The following is a 21,848-nucleotide window of genomic DNA, read 5'->3' on the forward strand; positions in this document are numbered from 1 at the left end:
ACGGTCTACCGTGGAAGCTAGTTGAACGCATCATAAACTTCTGCCCCTTCCCCACATTCGTCTGCTTTCTGACGTGGCAGGTGCTATTATCGCCTAAAAATAGAGGATCACCAGCACTTATACACTGAGGATATCTGTTAATCTCAAGCAGGTATCTGGTTGGATCCATGTGTAAGTGCAGCTGATCTGGCGATAATGGAGTAGCAACCACGGGCGGCCAATCAAGCTCAAGATCTCATTTTGATAAATGGTCTCTACAGTTTTTAAGTTTTAACCAAAAACGGTCTCTATTGGTTTCCTTATATTGCTTGCAGTGAACCCAGATGCAAAATTTTACAGGCTCCAGAGAATCCTGCAACTAATTCTTCCAGAATTTCATCTCAGATTTCTCGAGGAAAACTTCAGGAATCATCCAAATGGTTTCTCCAGAGATTTCATCTGGAATACTTTCAGGGGCTTCTACAATGATCTATACAGAAATTCTTCTAGTGACTACTTTACCAATTCTCTCCGATATTTTTCCGGCAATTTTTCATCGAATATATTGAGAAATTTCTACAGACTTCACTCTAGGAAATTCTCGACATATTCAACTATCTTTAGTAATTTGTTCGGGGATTGATTTGATTTTTAAGGCGAAGTAGGCTGTTATTGATATTTGTACGCTCCGTTGATGATTGTTGCTAATCCATCTCATGATTTCAAATTAAAAAAATAAGTTGGTTTTGCACTGACACAGCTGAAAAACTATCAGCATACTTTATGTATGTTAGCGCGTACAGTGATACTTTTTCAAGTCAATATAAACTATCAAGAATGAGTTTTATCGCTTTGAAAGTGCACGCAGCAAAGTTATCATTGCTGCAAAAACGAATGACGGACTACTTCGCCTTAAATGGTTTTCCACCAATCCTTCAACCGAAACATCCAGTTATTACTCTGGGAGATCTTTCCAAGACAACAATCCCCCTCAGTGAAATTGGTAGAAGAAAGGAACTTAACTGCATTTTTGAAACAGGACAATTAAATGGTTACACACGACAAACAATACAACAACTCATTGACAAAAGAACACGAGAACAATACAAACGTTCACTTACTACTCTGACACAAGAACAACCAACACTCAAACGTATAGCCGTCAATTACAACGATGAAACAAAAAAGCTACACCCAATCGTACGAAAGTTTGGTTTCGAGTTAGTTTTTACCAGTAGAATCAACCAACTCCAAACTCTCCTAGCTTCAACAAAAGACCCAATTGACAGTTTATATAAATCAAGCGTTTACCAAATTACATGCGACCACTGCAATAAAATTTACATAGGACAAACAAAACGAACTCTCAATACACGTTTTAAATAACACGTAGCAGAAGTTACTAAAGCACACAAAGACACAGAAAAATGACATGTACACAATTTTTTTTTTTTTTTTGTATGGTATTCAGTTGGAGCTGCCTGACAGCTTAACTTGTCAAGGCTGAACCCTCGGTCTGGCTTTTGCCAAGTTTCCCCTCTACCAGGACCAATACTCAGACGGACTAGGCAATGGCGCCCACATGAACACTGTTTTTTATTAGTATTGTGACGTGGTAGTTTTTGAAAAGTACCCATATTCCCTTGCTTCTGAGAAAAGGAAGCATTTTGAAAATCAGCAGCTCCATCAGAATTTGTTTGAAATAGTAGTGTAGTAGTGTCATTACTAATAAGTCAAGTCATTCAAGTGCAATTCTGATTACTCCTGTCTTTTACGTTAGATTAGAGTCTTAAATGTCAATTGTCGTCAAGTTTTAACAAAACTTGGCTGTTTAGTAGTAGTTCTAGTTAATTTAATTTGTTGTTGTTAAAAGTATTTATTGGTCATTACGTTCATATATCCTTGAAGAAAAAAGTCGCTTTCCTTGTCTGTTCAACATTTTTTTCGAAACTAGCAAGTGTACCCTAATGATCGATCTCAGCGTCTTACTTTCCACAGTCATTTTATAGTGAATATTGAAAAGTAAAGTTACCTTAGGCTTCTATTACAGTCTCCTACATGATTCACTTTTCGGTGGCAAATGCAATGCTTCACAACGCCTACTTTCTACTTGTAAATTTTGCGAAAATGAAGCTGGAATTAGATTATTTATACCGCTGTTACAAAAGAGGTATTTCTTATTATGGCAATGTAAAAACCATATTAAAATAAGATTGTCGCCACTTATTTCTACTCAGTGAATCTACTAGTCATTTTCCTAAGAGTTCCTATGTATTCCCTACGTCGTATATGATAACGATGTATCTAGCTAGCTAATAGTAAGAGTGGCTACGAATCATTCTGGTTAGCAAAAGGCAAACTGAACGTCACCAATAGTATTAATGTCCACTTCGAATAGATTAATTATTTGAAATGGGCATCAATTCTATCAATGACGCAGAATGTCCGTTGGATCACATTCGAGATATTATTGCGTCTATGCCATATGAATTACAGTGACCCCACGCAGTTGAATCACCCACAATTTATGAATCAACTGATTTCGAAAGACAAAATTATTATCAAACTTGTCACAAAACATCACAGAATTATTTTTAAACATAGTTTCTTATCAGTAAAAATAATTCTGTGATGTTTTGCGACAAGTTTGATACTAATTTTGTCTTTTGAAGTCAGCTGATTCATAAATTGTGGGTTATTCAACTGCGTGGGGTCACTGTATGACGCGGCTTTAAGCAAAAAGAGCCAAAATGTGATACCACCACTACAGGTTACGCCTTTGGTTTCCATCATATGGGCTAATGGATTATGCCCTCCCATCGCGGCAAGGTCGCATAACCAAGGGGAGGGAAAAATGACATGTACACCATTTCAAATCAATAATTGCAGAACATATTTACAATGAACAACATTTCCTTAACACCAAAAATATCAAACTCTTACGACATATTTCAAATCCTTGGAAGCTTGACGTAGCGGAAACAATAGAAATTTTCAAACAAAACAACAATAAATTACTAAACAAAGATCAAGGAAATGGGTACTCTTGGCTGTTTAAACTTATACCTAACCTTCACACACACAATACATAAATACATTAACTGACCTCCTGCCAAACAAGCAGGAATTTCTAATTTTCACAATCCTTTCATTTGATTAGGTACACAATTAAAAAATGACCCCCTGTATACGATTACAGGTAGAATCTAGTTCTAACATACCAACACACTTTTTTTCTAGTATAAATAATAGATCCATGCGATGTTCTCTTCAAGTCGAGCACTCGACACTGAAGAAGTCTGAAGAAGTCACAGACGAAATAGGCCTATCTGTCAAGATAAGCAACACATATTAAAGTTTAAAGGTTTGCTCGCCTTACTAGTGATTTTAGTATTTTATTTTTTTTTTGCAAAAAGTGAAGTGTTAAAGTTCAATTTGTAGTTTTAAACATACTCTTATAATCCTTCCCCTAAATTTAATATAAAAAATGTAGTCTTTGGTTATAAAAAAAATAGGATGAATTCTTGAGATATCCAAAAACAAAATTCTTTGTTATGAAAATGAAAAATTATGAAAAAAATCCACGTGTTCGGCTGGGATTTGAACCCAGGATTCTTGTATGCTAGACGAGCGCTTTACCAACTAAGCTACCGAGCCACTTGGTGACCCAATAACTGAGTTGGTTACAAGTTTAGAATTCAAATCCCTACAGACCACGCGGACCCCTTTCATAACCCATATCCATCCATCTCATGTTATCCACACACGCGAGAAGAGCGAGTGCGATTTATTTGGTGTTGAAACTGTTTGCCTATCGTACCTACATCGCTTCAACAACAACTGTATTGTGGAAGAGTAAAGATGTGTGAAGGCTATCAACGTGTCGTTCTCACTCAAGTGACGACATGACTACTACAGAGAGGCAGTAACACTCTAATATAAATTGACGCTTATATTGAGCTGTTCGGTAATCCAATCCGCATGGTTATTAAATTAATTGACTCATTACGCGTGGTAAAGATGAACAAATTATGGGTGAAATTATGAAAAAAAAAATCCACAATTTGTCTTCCTTGAGAATATTTTTAAAGGGAATCCCAGGAAAATAGTCACTAAATGAACTCTAGAAGAAATTCAAGAGATGAGCAAGGCTGCATACCTCTCAAATAAAGAAATGTTTCCATTTATCCTGACCTCCGAGAATCTTCGTTAGTAATATCCGAATACTTGGGCAAATACCTGAAATAATTTCTGATGAAACTCCTTGAGAAAATCATTGAAAAATGTATACAATAATACGAGCAGTATTATTTATCGTATTGTTACGTCACTAGGAATTGATAAAGATAAATAAAAATATTCTCAGAAGAATCTCTAAACTAATTTCATAAAGAATCAAACTTTTATTTCCTGGCTCCTGTTAGGTTTTGTGTTTTTACTGTGGAACCTGAAAAAATGGATATATCAGGGAATTTCATTTCTATAAACGATTAGACACCCTGATGAAGATCTGCTCCATAAGCTTTTAGACGACCCAGAATGTCCGCAAACATTTGATTTAAACCAATATAACTTTGTGAGCATTGTGGTTATTTGTTGGATAATACCGATTACCTCCTGATTTATTGTTGACATTAAGACTTAAATATGAGGAAATAACGGTCAATGGTGCGCGGCACAATACCGTACCAGTGCCCGCCATGTGCAATAACCGAGAAGGGAATTTGCTGACCGATAAAACGGCGATGGCTGCCAGGTGGAAGGAGCACTGTCAGCAATTGTTGAACGGTGAGAATGGAAATGTAGCGAGGAACAGGATGAACATAGATGATGACGATCAAGCTGTGGACCCACCGACCATAGGAGAGGCTAAAAAGGCTATCAGCGAGCTGAAGAACTGTAAGGCTGCTGGGAAGGACGAGATCCCGGTTGAGCTTCTCAAGCACGGAAGCGAGCAGCTTTACCAGTCGATCCACCGAGTACTTCTGAAGGTATGGGAGGACGAAGAATTGCCCACAGGCTGGTTGGATGGCCTCATCCGCCCTATCTACAAGAAAGGGCACAGACTGGAGTGTGCCAATTACAGAGGAATTACCCTGCTTAATTCGGCGTACAAAATTCTGTCGCGCATCCTGTTCAACAGACTGAGACCGCTCGAGGAGTCCTTCGTCGGCGAATACCAAGCTGGTTTTCGTGAGGGCCATCCGACAACGGATCAGATGTTTAGCTTGCAAATGATCCTAGACAAATTCCGGCAGTATAACTTGCAGACTCACCATCTGTTTCTTGATTTCAAGGCGGCGTACGACTCAGTGAATAGAAATGAGCTTTGGCAGATGATGTCTGAAAATGGTTTTCCAGCGAAACTAATTAGGCTAATACGTGCTACGCTGGATGGTTCGAAATCAAGTGTTCGGATCGCAGACGAGGTGTCAACCTCGTTCGTGACGTTAGACGGATTGAAGCAGGGAGACGCATTTTCGAATTTACTGTTCAACATTGCACTCGAGGGTGCTATTAGGAGAGCTGGCGTGCAGAGAAATGGCACTATTATCACAAGGTCGCACATGCTCCTTGGCTTCGCGGACGATATAGACCTAATTGGAATCGATCGCAGGTCAGTGGAAGAGGCCTTCGTGCCTCTGAAGAGGGAGACAGCGAGGAAAGGCCTGACTATTAATTTTACCAGAACAAAATACATGGTTGCAGGTAGAGATAGACCCCAGCAACACACATGTTATAATTGTGTATTATCAAATGATATATAACCAAAACTAGTCATATATAAGTTGATAATACACAATTATAACATGTGTGTTGCTCGGGGAGTCAGGCATGGTGGTGTAGGTGCTGAGGTAGTGTTTGATGGGGATGTGTTTGAAGTTGTTGTAGAATTTGTTTACCTTGGAACACTTGTGACATGTGACAACGACGTTTCCCGCGAAGTGAAAAGACGTGTTGCGGCTGCGAATAGGGCCTTTTACGGACTACGTAACCAGCTTAGGTCCCGCAGCTTGCAAACGGAAACAAAATTCGCCCTGTATAAAACATTGATGCTTCCGGTGGCTCTCTACGGGCACGTTGAAAGAGTCAGACCGGAAAGCTCTCGGTGTTTTCGAGCGTAAAGTGCTGCGGACAATACTCGGTGGGAAACTCGAAAATGGTGTGTGCGGCAGACTCATGAATCACGATTTATATCAAGTGTAAGGACTGTTCGTTTAAGAAAGTGGACACCTAAATATTAGCATTTTGGTGTCAAAATTCCATAAAAACAAATAAAATTTTGTTTCAGTGTAATCTCAAGTGTTTATTTTGACAGCAGACAAAAGTTGACATAAAAAAAATTATAAATTCTAAACGATGGGTCATTGGGAATTGACATGGCGACTCTCAATTTTTTTCTGCACAAATTGTGTGCAGAAAAACTGCCGTTCCGAGATTTGGCTTAAATCGCGAAGTGTCCAAATTGAATTTTTCCAACACTGTGGCCAAAACAGATATTCCTGACGACGTACGATACGTCCCAACAGAAAAATTTGGGAAAAATGATTTGGTGGCAAGCAATTTGCTCCTGCGGTATGAAAGTACTACATATTTCACGACGGGTTCAATCAACGGCGAAAATTACAGAACTGAATGCATTAAAAAATGGCTTCTGCCCATCTACTGAAAGCATACCATGCCTCCATTGTTTTTGCCAGACCTAGCATCGGCTCACTATGCTTCAGCTACTTTGGAGATGCTCAAGAAGGAATAAGTCGAATTTGTAGAAAAATGATCGAATCCATCAAATTGCTCAGAACTACGCCTCATTGAAACATATTGAGCAATAATCAAACGGCATCTTAAGAAGGATGGAAGAGAAGCAAGCTCCATCGATTTTTTCAAGAAAATGTGGTCAGTAGTTCAAAAAGCAGTTCGAAAAATTCTGAAAAAAGTTGTGCAGAATTTTATGGGAGGTATCAAAAGAAAAGTAAGAGCATTCTCCAGCAATGCTCAATAAATGTTCAAATTTATGTGAATTTGATCGAAATTACGTTGATTTCCATGTATTTTAGGTAAACTCATGAATTTGTTCGAAAATAAACAGTTTACTGTAAAAAACACGTGTCCACTTTCTTAAATGAACAATCCTTACAAAGATGCGAATATTATCAAGCGTGTAAAATACGCAGACTTCAGTGGAGTGTCGGAAGAAAGAATTGCGAAAATAATATTCAGCAGGGAACCAGGTAGAGGTCGGCGGCTTCGGGGAAGACCACGAATACGCTGGATGTACGCAGTGGAAGAGGACCAGCGACCCTAAACGTTCGGGGCAACTAGAGAAGTTTCGTCCAAGACCGACGAAGATGGAGCTCTACAATACGCCCGGCAATGGCGTGATGCTACGCTGTAGCCATCAAGGTATCAAGGTAGGTATGAGGAAATAATATCTAAGAGAAAAACAAAAAAACTGCGTATGGCGAGCGTATGCAAGTGTTCGGGTGTGCAAATGTCACTAAGCTCTATGTAGCAACGTCGTAACGTTATGTAGTCAAAACCTTATAGGAACCATAAACTGTTGCGTTGATGACGGTTATACTCTGGACCTAAACGGTGAAGAGCTAGTTGCTGTGATATCATGAGCGTGTGATGCTTCCATGCCGAGAAAAGCCCCTCCTAGAGAGAAGAGGCCGCCGGTGTACTGGTGGTGCGAATCAATTGCAAATTCTTCGAGGGATCCAAAGCGCACGCACAGAAGCACAAAGAGAAGAACGCGGTGCAGCATTCAGACAGGCAAAGTTGGCTCTCAAAAAGGAAATCAAGAGTCAAAAACAGGCATGCTTTGATAGTCTATGCGAGAGTGCCAATTCGAGTCCATGAGGTGACGCCTACAGAGTGGTAATGGCTAAGACCAAAGGTGCCATAGCGCCCCAACAGAAGTCGTCCGAGTTGCTCCGGTCGATAATCGATGTACTCTTCCCGCACCATTCCACAAGCCCATGGCCCCCAGCGCCGTATGCTGCTGATGAAGGAGAAAAATTGGCGATGGTGATGAACGAAGAGCTGGTAGAAGTCATGCAATAATTTGCGACAAATAAATAACCGGAACCCGATGGTATCCCGAACGTTACCCTAAAAGCAACAGTCAATGCGGATCCAGACATGTTCAGAACCACGATGCAACGCTGCATTGATCAATGAATCTACCCGGATGTATGGAAGGGACAGAAATCAGTGATACTACCAAAGGCTAAGAAACCACCAGGTGGCTCATCGGCGTAGATAGGTCTACTGTCTACTAGATACGACGGGCAAGTTATTGGTGAGGTTGATTCTCAATAGGCTAGTACCGTATAAGGAGATTGCGGACGGCCTGTTTGGATTCAGAAAAGGTAAATCTACTCTGGACGCCATCCAGTCGGTCGTTCAGACAGCTGAGGTGACAATCGAGCATAAAAAGAGTTACTGCGCGGTTGTCACTCTGGATGTGAAGAATGCGTTCAACAGCGCAAGCTGAGATGCAGTACCACACGCACTTCATCGCCTTAAGGTACCGGTGCAGTTGTGTAAGCTTCTAGAAAGCTATTTTGATGGTAGGATTCTACTGCACGACACAGATGAGGGACAGAAATGCGTTCGAATTTCAGCGGGAGTACTTCAAGGTTCAATTATGGGCCCGATGTAATGGAATGCGATGTACGACCCTTCCGCCTTTTCCGACGGGTGTTGAGATTGTTGACTTCGCCGACGACATCACTCTAGTGGTCTAAGGCGAATCGATGGAGAAAGTAGAGTTAACAGCAGAGCACTCTATCTCCATAGTAGAAGAATTGATGAGGTCTAGGGTTCGAGAACTGGCCTATCACAAGATTGCGGTGGTGGTGGTCAACAACGGCAAGTCCGAGCAACGGGCAGATGATTGTATAATTGCATCGATCCCTTAGACATCTTGGAGTAATGACCGAAGACAAGCTTAGCTTCACTAGACACGTTGAGTATGCCTGTAAAAGGGCGTTTATGGCTATTGCGGCGCTTTCGAGGATGATGTTTCACAGCTCTGCTGTAGTTGCTCGCAAACGCAAGTTCCATACTGAGGTATGAAGGACCAATCTGGTCAAAAGCGTATAGAATGAGCAGAAAGCTAAAGCGGTTGTAAATCACGTAGGGTGATGTGCTAGTATCCAACGCATCAAGCCTTGATCAGTGAGAACCTGCAATTTGCTGATGCTGATGCAAATGATGCTGATACTAACCGATGCCAAACAATTCTTTGCCAAAACGGCTTTCGCATTGTACAATAAGATTGTCTTGATCTCTTTTTGGAAAAAAATGTAATGAAATCATTACTTGCCGGTTTCTATATTCGTCGTATCGTTTTCATATATATCGCAATCAGTTTTCAGATTCGTCTTACTGCAAACGGCTCACTATTATATAATGAGTGGCCAAAATAGAACATATAACCGCTATGATAAAATGTTTTACTATAATGTATAGATCTACGGGCATCTTCCTCCATTCCTTCAGCTTGATGAAATCGAAATTCAGCCTAAACATATAAACCCAATTCCTTTTGACCGAACAATCATGACAGCTGCTCACAGTGCAACGAAAACAACACAATCCAAGGAACCGTTTTCTACGCCGAGCATCGCACACACATTGATGCACACAAGTTTTTTTTCTCAGTACGACGGATTGAACTTTGTTTACATTCTCAATTATACGTGGTCGTTGAGAAATCTTCATTTTCGTGAATTATAGAAGTTTTATGGCATGTTATTGGAATGAAGTCCTTCAGTAAAGAAGTACGAAGGTTTTCCATATTGAAAATAAGTGCCCGGCGAAGTAAGTCACACAGGGGGCGGGAAGAAACTTGTATCGTAAAGTGGTGTGGCTCAGTCGATCGCATTTCTCTCAAATTGCGTTCGACCATGCGATTTCGGTGAAAATGTGCAAAGTGGATAATTGAGCTGAAGTTTTTATCGAAATACAGTAGTTTTATTGCATTTTAGGTGTACAAAGGTACGAAACATAACAGCTTTAAAAAAATATACTTGGAAAATGAATCTATGTTGCAGGTAAGTTTGAATAACCGCCGTAGTGGAACAAGTTTGAAACGACGAATTATAGTGCTTACGACGAAATAGAACTAAACCCTATAGGATCATGTGCTCAAGAGTAGCAAGTGCATACCGGACGGTATCTAAAGAAGCCGTGTGCATTATAGTCGGGATGACGCCCACCGGGCTCATAATCAAAGAAGATATTCAATGCTTCAACCAAAGAGGTACTAGAGGAGTCCGCGACACGTGTAAAGAGGAAACGCTCAGAAGTTGGCAGCAGGAATGGGATAACTCCACTAAGGGTAGATGGACCCATCGGCTAATATCAAATAAACCATGGGGAAGTGAACTTCCACCTGACGCAGTTTCTGACAGGACATGATTGCTATAGACAGTACCTGCATAGGCTCGGGCACTCAGAATCCCCTGCGTGCCTCAATTGTGCTGGTTTGGAGGAAACAACGGAACATTTCGTGTTCAATAGCGAGTTTTTCCTGAGAATCCGCATGCTCGCTTCAAGCGGAGGGGATACGTCTCCGAACAATAGAATCCAGAGAATATGTAACATCGTAACATTGTTCCATTCAGCTCCAGATTTCTCCCGATATCTAATCAATTGGCAACTTATTGTGTCGACGATGACGATTGGATTAAACTTTGCGACTTCAATTATCCAAGTCCCCATCGTTAACCTCGCCCTAATCTCCCTCTCTACTTCTCTGATTGGTCAATTCTCAAGTACTTCATAAATCACTCGATCCCTTTTCGTCGTTCAAACGACGTCAACCCATTCGATTGAAGATTATTCACGTCCGCGTGCTCTGCCGCAACATACAGACCACTTGTTCGAAATATTTGCTCGTCGTAAAATATTTTGACACTAAACTCGTGGCTATCGCTAGACATAGTTAAGATAATGAGGGAGGCAGCTATTAAAGTGCACTTTCTGTGTTATCGAGCTTGTTATCACCAACCGGAGTGGATCCCAGTGTAGTGCAAATTATTCGGGCTTACTCCGAAACACTCGGAAAACATTGATTGATCGGGCATCGAGTGATTGATCGGGTGTTGGAATTGAATCCCCATCTAGTGAGGGGGGATAGCAGAAAAACAACCTATTAGCGATGCCCGCGGCCATTGTGCGACGATTCGAGCCAAATCAGTCCAAAATCAATTACCGTTGGGTGATGAATACGCGTGCTTGCTAATTAATCTTCTGTGGTGTGAAAATCCTCTCCGCAAGCTGGATTAAAACGGTCAGGTAAATAACACGCACGCTAATTGAGCTTCACGCGTAACGCATTGGTGTCCCATGTTGCAATATGCAATCGAGAAAAACGCGTTTTAAGATTTCAACACATTGCACTATCAAAGTTGGTGATAAGTGATAGATTGAAATAAATTGTTAAGTGTTGGTAAATGAACATTTTGCTACGAAATTCAAAGTGAAATTGTTTTGCCTAGAAGTTTTACGATTCGAGATAATTTCTACGCATAGCAGTCCCAAAATGTACAGTGATCAATTTTGTGCTGAACATACTGCTATAGATTATCGATTTTTATGAATACTCAAGACCTTATTGAAGCACTAAATTGTATGAAAGCTCAAGTGACATGTGCCAAGAGCAGTTAGACATAAAGAGAAGAAGAAATGCGCTGTAATAGTTTGAGTTGCGAAACAAAGTTGTATGTATGTGAGATACTAAGAGAATGAATAAGTTGACGAAAAAAGCGGGAATTAGTGAGTTAGTGAGTAATGCAAAGTTAGTGAAGATGTTAAATTACCATACTGTCAATGGGCATTAGGGCTATTCAAAATTTAAAAATGTAACAATCCAATCTCCCATAAGTTCTTTACCATCCTTACCATAAAAATAGAGTTCTGTGAAATTGTCAGCTTTTTCGGTGGTGATTTAAAGGTGGCCCAAAGACAATGTAGGTTTATATGGAAATGACTTTGGAGAAATTTTGAAAAATGTTCCAAACACGCTAGTATTGGAATTAAAGGAAGACATGTAACAATAAGCTCTGCAAGTGTTAAGATTTTAATTCAATAAAAAACGCATGTTTTTTACTTTACTTAAGCGTTATTCAAGTATTGCGGCTTCCTCTTCACAAGTTAGCTTGAGAATGGTTTGAATGATTTATACAATTCTTCTACTACCGTCGTGCGGGGTGAAATTGGTCCATAAGGGTGACTTTGGGCCAAGATTTTTACAGCAAACTAAAACTAGAATAATGAAAACAATGTGGCAAGCTTCAAGAATACGTTATAAATAGCCACTGAATGGTCATGGTTTAGTTTTTTGCCTCTCGTGCTAGTCAAGAGATGCATCGAAAAGGGCGGTCAAAGTCACCCCCTAGGACCAATGTCACCCCACACGGCGGTATTGCATTTATTCAGGGCTCTTACGTGTTTGTGTAATCAAAACGACCGGGAAACCCAAAGGTAAAATTGTAGATTTGTGAAAAATCCAAATGTAGTAATGTATGCCACAAATGATCATAAATGTATTGACATTGGTCTAGAGTTCTATTGTTTGGACAAAAGTGCATAACTCAGCAATTGCAGTTGAAGTTCTGGGGCATTTCAAAGTTAGCTGAAACAGCCGAGGGGGTATTATTTTATGAATAATAATAATGACACAAAAATGGCTCAGTAATGCCTTACAGCACTTGAGCTTTTGAAAAATTAATCATTTGTGGAAAACTTTGGCGTTATTTAAGTGTAACGTATCATTGAAAACATTTGAACAAAAAAAAAACGCTTAACGGTATTAGAGTGCCTAATTAATCTATTATTGTTGTTTTCAATGGTTACACCTCAAAAAGGGCGTAACTCCAAATTTCGTCTATCTTCTCATTCAAAACTCCACCAAGAGGTTCCAAATAACCAAACAAACCAACTTTGAACCAAATTTTGATGATATATTTCTTCTGATAACCACGGCCAATGAAAACTCCTCTAAATATCTCAGGTTTCCTTTGAATTACACAGATAAAAATATTGAAATTCCAATGTAGTGTAAACTGAGGCATAGAATAAAAGTAAACCAAATTCAACTATTGTTACGGCATTTCGTTTAGTTTACAATCAAAGATGCTTGAAAGTTACATGATCATGTCAGTTTAAAGTGCATTTGATTGAAAAATAAGTAATTTATCGTTAACATTTCAGTTTACTTTGATGCTCCAAATATGTGCAAGAGAATGAACTTAAATTTACAACATAATTTTAGCTGTGTAGTTAAATCACACATTCAAAAGAGTGTACCTTCAAAACGGGCCCTAAGTTTTTTTTTTTAAATTTTGCCCGGATATGCAGCTTAGTCATCGAAAACGACTGGTGAGCACAAATTTGATGGAGATTTTTTTTTCTGATAATACCGGTCAGAGGAGCACCGTGCGCATTCCTATTACACGCTCATCTATAAGACACACTAGAGCGTTATAGGAGACCCAGGGCTAATGAGAATTCAATTATTTGGGGGTGTTGTTGGATATCTCATATGCGTCAATAGATAGCATAGCACTGTCTTGGGCGATGTTTCAGTGATCAGTACGAGCTACCTGGAGTTGAGGATCATCCTTTTAGTTGAGAACTTGGGCGGCAGGGGCACTTTTTCTGACTTGCACTATATGATTCTCGAGGAATGAGAATGCAAAGTAACATATGATATCTCTAGATCCTAATGTTTTGAAAGATTGGTGTCTTCGGAAGAGCTGTTCATAAGTTCAAGGGCTAACATTATTTGATCCAAAACTTTCGAGATTGTGTCACCAGGTGGCGTTAGTTAGCATGAAACTTTTGTTTTTCGGATAGCTCAGTAGTCTGATCACTGACCCCAGTAATATCGCTAGAGATTCCTCAAATAATACTTCCAGTTTGCCCTCCAGGAATACTTCAGAGAATATCTCCAGGAATATCTCGAAGAATGCCATAAGGAATACATTCAAAGATTCCTTCATGAAGCACGTACACTCCCGTGCAAAAGTTTGGGTTCACCCTCTCAAAAACATACAAAAGTGGTCTGTCCATATCTCTGTTATTATACTCCAATTGAAACTCTTTAAGCCGCATTCGAAAGGCAAAGAGTTATTCTTACTTCATATGTGTTTTCCCAAAAACATTTTTTTTTAAATTTTGTATACTAAATTTTCACCTGAAATTGTGACATTCTTCAAAAAAACACACTGAAAAATCATATATAATTTCCTAAGCATTGGATCGACCCAAAATTTTAAATCAAAGTGTCATTGGAATCGTCATTTTGTATTGAAGAAATTAGCTATGTTTTTTCAGTGTGTTTTTTTGAAAAATATCACAACTTCAAGTAAAAGTTTAGTATACAAAGTTCGAAGAAGGTTTTAGGAAAAATAAAAACAAGGTAAGAATAACTCCACGCCTTTTGAATGCGACTTAGAGAGTTTCAATTAGACGTGTAATCACAGAGATATGGACTGAACACTTTTGTATGTTTTTTAGGGGGTAAACCCAAACTTATGCACGGGAGTGTATACCACAAAAATGCCTCTTACGGTTCCTTTAGAAGAATCTCCAAGGTTTCATCCAGGAATACTTTCAGCGATTGAACCATGGTTAAGTCAAGGAATTGTTATAAAAATATGAGATTTCTTCAAAATTTTACTCCAAAAATTCTTAAAAGAAAACCTTCAAGGATTCCTCTAGGAATACCTGCTAGGATTCTCCAAAAATGACTTTTAGTTTTCCTACAGGAATCACTCTAAAATCCCCCCTGGATAACTTTCAAGAATTATTTAAGGCATTTATTCGGAAATTTGCAAGGTAGTTCTCCAGCAATTTCCGTTTTAGCGATTCTTGCAGAGATTCCTACAGAAATTCTTCCATACCTTAATCTAGTAATAGAAACCTGATGGTATTCACGCATGAATATTTTTAGGCATTTCTCTAAGAATACTTCCAAGCTATTCTCCAGGAATATTTCAAAGGTTTTTTTCCTGGAATATATCCAAAAATTCTTTCAATAAAACCTCCATTTTTTCTTCAAAAATACCTCCATGAAATGCAAATTAAAAATGTTCAGATTATAAGCAAAAGGAATCCCTGAGGAAATTGCTTGATGAGTTCTTGGATGATGATTTTAAAAATTTCATGGAATAAATCTGACCAAATCCCTAGTAGTATACCTGAAAAAACCAAACACCTGAAAATTTGCAACCATAATAGATAGAACAATAGTTTTTTCAGCGCAATCGAAAGATCTAAAAGTGCTCAGAACAAAGTTTTTGCGAGAAATTATCGTATTAAAAGTTATCAAGTAAAAACTGATTTTTCAGGTCCACCCTAACTTAAAATAAAACATAACTCGCGAACCATAAGAGATATAAATTTGGATTCTTTGGAAAAGTTGCTTCAAATGGGTTGTTCTAAAACATTGCAGAACATTGTACAGGCGTCTAAATGCGTCAGAAAAAAGTTTGTTTTCTGATATTGTAAACCGGCACCCCTAATTAAAAAAAAATGATTAAAAAATATGGAGAAACATTCCTGAAGACACCATGTATCTAACACTGACGGTTAGGCGCAAACATTTTTGTCTTCTTTTTGGCTTTGGGACCAATGTGCACTCATGAGAATATTTTGGAAGAACACAATGAAGATTGCGAAGTATCCGGAGGAAAAACTAAAAACAAATCCTAGAGAAATGTCTACAGGAATCTCATGATAAATTCCTGGAGGGTTTTTTTTTTGGAATCATGGAATACTCTGAAAACCTAATTGAGGAATGCCTGGAGATGTTCTGGAGTTTTGCTTGTGGAATCTTGGAGGAATTGTATGAAATTCTTATACCCCATGTCAATGGGGCCAATAACCTCAATCAATTGAATCTTCAGATTTTTTACAGTTCGTCAAATTGACCCGTTTTTCAGTCAACAAATTAAACCAAGACGCATGTCGAACTTTATTTTCTTCTACTGTGAAAGAAGAAAGGGGGTAGATGCCCCTTGTAGTATATCGTTTCATTGAAAAAAGGGTTTATGAAATTAATAAATGACCTTTTGAGGTCGCTCGCCTTCTCTCTGAGAGAAAACCTGGTTAAGTCCAAGGACTTTCATAAAGTATCTGGATAAAGTATATGTTTTGTAAGTTAGCGTAGTTACGGTATACGTCGTAAATTGTATACTAGCTCTTTTCATGTGTGTTTTTTGATAATCGCATTCAGACTACTTTCAGGAACAAGGCTAGGAAGTGAACCTTGATCCAGTTTTGAACAAGAAAATCAAAACCATGAATATTGATATTCCCGGCCACGCCCACCTTCACCATAACTTAGGATTAGGGAAGGAAATCTCATAAACTTATTCAAATAGTCTCAAGTCAGAAAAGTGAACGAACTTATTTTATCGATCGTACGTGTTTCGCAGACGAAATTCTACACGTTCCGGTCTTACCCAAATAGATTTTTCACTTTAAGAACGTTTGATTCCGGAATTACAAAACGACGTAAGTAAGAATTTCAACTTTCGCAACCCAACCGCTACTTTCACCGATCCGTTGTATGGAGAGACAAAGTGACTTAACCACGAATCAAAACAAAACACTACTTGAGCCGATTTTACACTGGTAGTGAAACGGCGAAAGTAACTGAACTAAACGGCTTATCATTTCTTTATAACTTTTTATGTGGGAAATAAAATGAAATACCTAGTTTTTGAACGCGAGCTGATTGTATGCAAAATTTAAGTGATGTACACGACGAAAAATGTTAATAGAGTGATTAATTTCAAAACGGTTTTAGAAGACAGATTGTTATTCTTCTTAATTAATTTTCTTAAAACCTTATGAAAGTTACTTACGTTGATTTGAAAAAGTTATCGAGAAATGTTGATTAGAGGCCACCGACTCAGCGACACCCTCATGAGTGATACGGAGGTAGAGGTTGGGGAAGGTATGAGGGCAGAGGATTCGCCTGAAAAGCTGGTGATAGACCCATGGCATTTATTGGTTAGGTGTTTCTGATTTAATCTTTTGCATGCCGGCAATCAAAAGAGAAGAATATTTTTGTTTAACACATGGATTATTGTATTTTACGGTGTCTATCATTTTTCTGCGCGACAGTTCTGGATAGACTAACAGCATTCTGCATGATAATCAAACAGCAGAACCGATCCCACCAGAGTCATCGGATAATAAAAAAGTCAAAAAGCAAAAAAAAAAAAAAAAAAACAAAAAAAAACTTTAAAAAATATTGAGCCAAAAAAAAAGTTTGCTATTCGTCTTTTTTTTAGCTTTTATGTTTTTTGTTTTTTTTTTTCTGTTTTTTGCTATTTGAATAACAAAGTCGTGAAATACTGAAACCGATTATGCACACTAATTGAACTGGCGTTCTACGCGTAGCTCAGTCCCCCGCGATACCAAAGTATGCGTTTTGTAAGTGCCTTCTAAAACTATACGTAAAAGTAAACTATTTACTGACTAAGAATCAAATTGACGAAAAGTAACATAGGACAATTAGGCGTATAACGGCAGCTCTGCTAATTACCACACCATCGATGCCAATATCTGCATCCTGTTAATCAAATAGCAAGGTCTAAAATTGCGGTTCCCGGAGCTTCAATTTTAGTATCCAATACCGAATAGCGCTTAAGTGGGATGGTTCGAGTGTTCATTTAACACAGTGGTCCTCAGCCTAACCGATTACACGGGCCATCTTAACTCTTTCAAAATCAGTCGCGGGCCGCAAGATTTATGATTAATTTTAACAGCTCACTTTAAATCACTATTTCTATGAGAACGGATAATACATTTCTGGGAACTTTATGATCAAAGCAAAGGAATTTGGAAGCAAAGATATAAGTGACAGAAAAAATGCCATGTTTTTAATAAACTATGTTAGCTAATACAAAAGAATTCATGACGAAAAAACTCACATTGAAAAACTTTTTTAAAGCTAGAAACAGAGCTTTATTAATATACTCAACCCCAATACGATCAATATGTCTCTTACCGTATTGGACAATGCAATTGCAACTTTTTCGATTAATAATACAAAATGGTCTACTTTAGAGGTTTTTATCTATTTTTTATGGATCGATTCATATCAAATTTTAACATATATTTGTAAGTTTTATTTTCTTTTACGGATTAAAAGCAATAATAAATTTCAAAATTTACACAAACCAAAAAATTGACCAAATAGATTGATAGTATTTTCAGCAATGTTGTACATTTAGATGAGTTTAACAATTATGCTGAAGATACTTGTGTAGGTCTCTTATATTTTGAGATAAATCGTTTGAATATTTTTCGCGAAATTCACTTCAATCGAATCCATATAATTTTTCATTTGTTTGTATTCAATTTTAAAATACCTTAAAATATATGTTGACACTTAACGTCCGACATGCTGCGTGAATTTTATTCATATCGAGCTATAAATAACTGAGATTTATCCCACATAAGTAGACCATTTTGTATGGAAGATCGAAAAAATTGCAGATGTATTGTTCAATACTGTACATTTCTTTACATTCGGGCTCCTCAACAATTCAGAAAGCAATCCATAGTAAAAAATTTCGAATAACATAATTTTCAAAATTTCACAGAAAAAGTAATTTTTGAAGTCAAAAATTAAAAAAATCAGCATTCTACGAACACCTCTGCAAGACCAAGATCCTGGTTCAATTTTGTAAACTTAAATATGTTCAGAAGAGAGGTTTTTAGAGATTTAAAGACTTTTTGCAGACCCATAGCCGTGCCTTCAAGATTCTAAAATAAAAATCGGGTTTTTCAGAAACTTTGAACCTTTGAGTCAGTCACAGTCAATTTCATATTACTCCTTATGCCATGAAGATGCATGAACGCAGAAACATTTTACATAATTTCAATGAGGCCGGAACAAATCTTAAAATCTTCTTTTGTCACCTTCCATCAAAATGTGTCGAGGGGGGGGGACAAAAAATAATAAAATAGAAATTCAGGGAAATTCATCATTTTTTTATTCTCATATGGTGAAAAACAATGTTTTGCTACAAATATCCGTCAAATCAAAATGTTTGAATAATAAACACGACATTTTTTTTATTGTTCGTAACATCGATCGTATAACATTTTTCATAAAACGGCTTTAAAATTGTACTATAGCTACATCCAATTTCAAGAAGACTGTGAAAATGTTGCACTTATATGCAACTAGAAATCATATTTAGATTGTATCAATTTGGTCCAACATGTATGTAACATTAAGGCGATTCCAATTTTCCAATTCCAAAGTGTTTGAAAATCCAATCTCTCATATCTTCCTTATAATCTTCACCATAAATATAGCGTTCTGTGAAATTTTCAGCTTTCTAGGTGGTGATTTGAAGGTGGCCCAAAGACGATGTAGGTTTACATGAAAATTAATATGCAGAAATTCTGAAAAATGTTCCAATTACGTTAGTACTGTAAGTAGGTACAAACATTCATCCCATAAGGAAAACTTATTCTTCATGTCTTAATGAAGGAAGTTGCTGAGAAAACAAATCCGTTTTGAGCAAATTTTGTTTGGGATTTTTGTAGATGTTTGCAGGGCTGTGAAGCTAAATAATAGCAAACAAACTCATGAATATCTTTTCTCCTATAGGTCAGATTGAATTGCTCTCTTCAACTTACATTCCAGTATTAACGTGCTTGGAACATTTTTCAACATTTCTCCATAGTAATTTCCATATAAACCAACATCGTTTTTGAGCCACCTTCAAATCACCACCTAGAAAACTGAAAAAAATCACCGAACTCTTTTTTTATGGTAAGGATTGTAAGAAAGATATGGGAGATTGAATTTTCAAACTTTTTAAATTTTGACTTCCCTGGGCATTGAGTGTCATCGTACCTGCCACATGATATACGAATACGAAAATGGCAACTTTAGCAAAGAAAGCTCACAGTTAATAACTGTGAAAGTGTTCATAATGACACTAAGCTGAAAAGCAGGCTCTGCCCCAGTAGGGACGTAATGCCAAGAAGAAGAAGAATTCACGAAAATCATAAAAAAATCTATTTTTATAGGCCACACTGTTACAGTAAAACAAACAAATTGAGGACTTGTAATCCAATAACACCTGTTATCTCATATAATACAGTAAAGACGAATTACAAAGCTAGCTAAAAACACGAAGAATAATGGTAACCTACACTGAAAATAAGATATTTTATTTATTTTCCCCTTCTTACTTTTTGAAAATTTGGAAGGGGGGGGAGACAAAAGTAAAATTTCAAATTTGTTCCGGCCTGACTGACTTTCCAAAAACAAGGTTTCAAGAGCAAAGGATTAAACACCAGCATGAATAAAAATTATAACATGCGGGCCGCATCACATTAACATTCAAAATCCATTCGCGGGCCGCACAAAACCTTCTCGAGGGCCGCATGCGGCCCGCGGGCCGCAGTTTGGTGACCACTGATTTAACAGGTTTTTATTTTTTCGTGCTTCCAGGTACACCATTAACTTCCTTTAAGACGCTGGGGACGCGCACTTCCAAGCAACGGACCCGACGAACTTCAAACTCAAAAAGTTTCTCGCGGCATTCTGGGCCATCAGCCGACAGCAATGATTATCCGGTGGGCACTGTTGCTATTGGCAGCGGCGTCGGTTCAGGGGGCTCCCAGAACTGGCAACTTCCAGCTAATCATCCTCCACAATAACGATATGCACGCGCGATTCGAGCAAACGGGCGCTTACGGGAACGAATGCCAGCCGGCGGATGTGGCCAGCAATCGATGCTACGGAGGATTTGCGCGGGTGGCACACAAGTGAGTACAGTGAAAAAAAATTTACGTTTGCGTAAATTTTATTTACTTTCATTCCGTTTCCTTAATATTAGGTAAATGAGTTTTTTTATGCATTTTTAGCAACGCAAATGTAGTTTAGTGTATACTTATGAGTGTTTCGTGTACTTGGAACATTGAAGATTGCACCAAACCAAGAGAACATAGTCATTTCTAGCTATATCCTCCATGAAGATCCAAACAAAAGGTCTTCTTGAACTCGCAAACTCCTTGGAGTACAGGCTTAAATCACAAATCAATTGCCTCAAATTATGATCCTCTCCTTGAGCTACTGAACAACTTTGCCGAAGACGCCATCAAGTGGTCAGGATCCTGAGATATCCGTGAAATCAGAGTTCGTGACTGATCTAGACTGCCCATAACTGCAAAACAGTCACATTCGACATTTTTGACAAAATGGAGTTAATACCGGGGAGAGTCATCAAATGGCAAATATTTTCGATCAACTTACTGAAATCTGTGAGATTGTTCTAGAAAATTCGAAAAAAAAATACCAAGTTGTTTTGTCACATTGGCAATTGTAACCGCATAACAGTCACATTGAGATTGTACATGAGCCTCATAATGCAGTAGCAACGAAATTTCTATCAGAATTTTTTTCTGACGATGCACCTTATATGCGATATGAGTTGTACAAAATTTCAGCCTCAAATAAGCACTTTTGAATTCTTAGTGATTTTTTGAAATATTAGTTTCCTCCCATACTGCGATAAAATGCAAACTTGGTATCCCATTTACTCAATGCCTACTTTTGTCGAATGTTACAAATATGCAGTTATGGGCAGTAGAACTCCAAGATGAATTTGCATATAACTGACATGGCTTTTGATAAGCTTTGTCAAACAAATATTGTTTGTAGTCTATTTGCTATTAATATACGATATTTAGTATTAATATATGAAATGGCAACTGAAACAAAAACAAACTAAATTTCAAGGACAAGAATTCCATTTACGTAATAATTCGACCCATTACGTAAATTGAGGTTCCAGTGTATAGCAGCAGCT

At 38.0% G+C, this 21,848-nt stretch overlaps 1 protein-coding gene across 2 annotated transcripts in view; it reads left to right on the top strand.

Annotated features, from left to right (window-relative positions):
• The window catches only part of LOC5574223 (protein 5NUC), a 57,369-nt gene that overhangs the window by 16,838 nt on the left and 18,683 nt on the right, over positions 1 to 21,848 (top strand). The window contains exons 1-2 of one of the 2 annotated variants that reach the window (XM_021848634.1): positions 10,996 to 11,289; positions 20,489 to 20,805. In XM_021848634.1, the coding sequence (XP_021704326.1) occupies positions 20,603 to 20,805 (203 nt within the window). In that variant the 5' untranslated portion in view covers positions 10,996 to 11,289; positions 20,489 to 20,602. Of the gene's footprint in view, positions 1 to 10,995; positions 11,290 to 20,488; positions 20,806 to 21,848 lie in introns of those variants that run through there. The other variant, XM_021848633.1, reaches the window with a different exon arrangement.

This window comes from Aedes aegypti, chromosome 3 (genome assembly GCF_002204515.2).
Source record: "Aedes aegypti strain LVP_AGWG chromosome 3, AaegL5.0 Primary Assembly, whole genome shotgun sequence".
Classification (NCBI taxonomy): domain Eukaryota; kingdom Metazoa; phylum Arthropoda; class Insecta; order Diptera; family Culicidae; genus Aedes; species Aedes aegypti.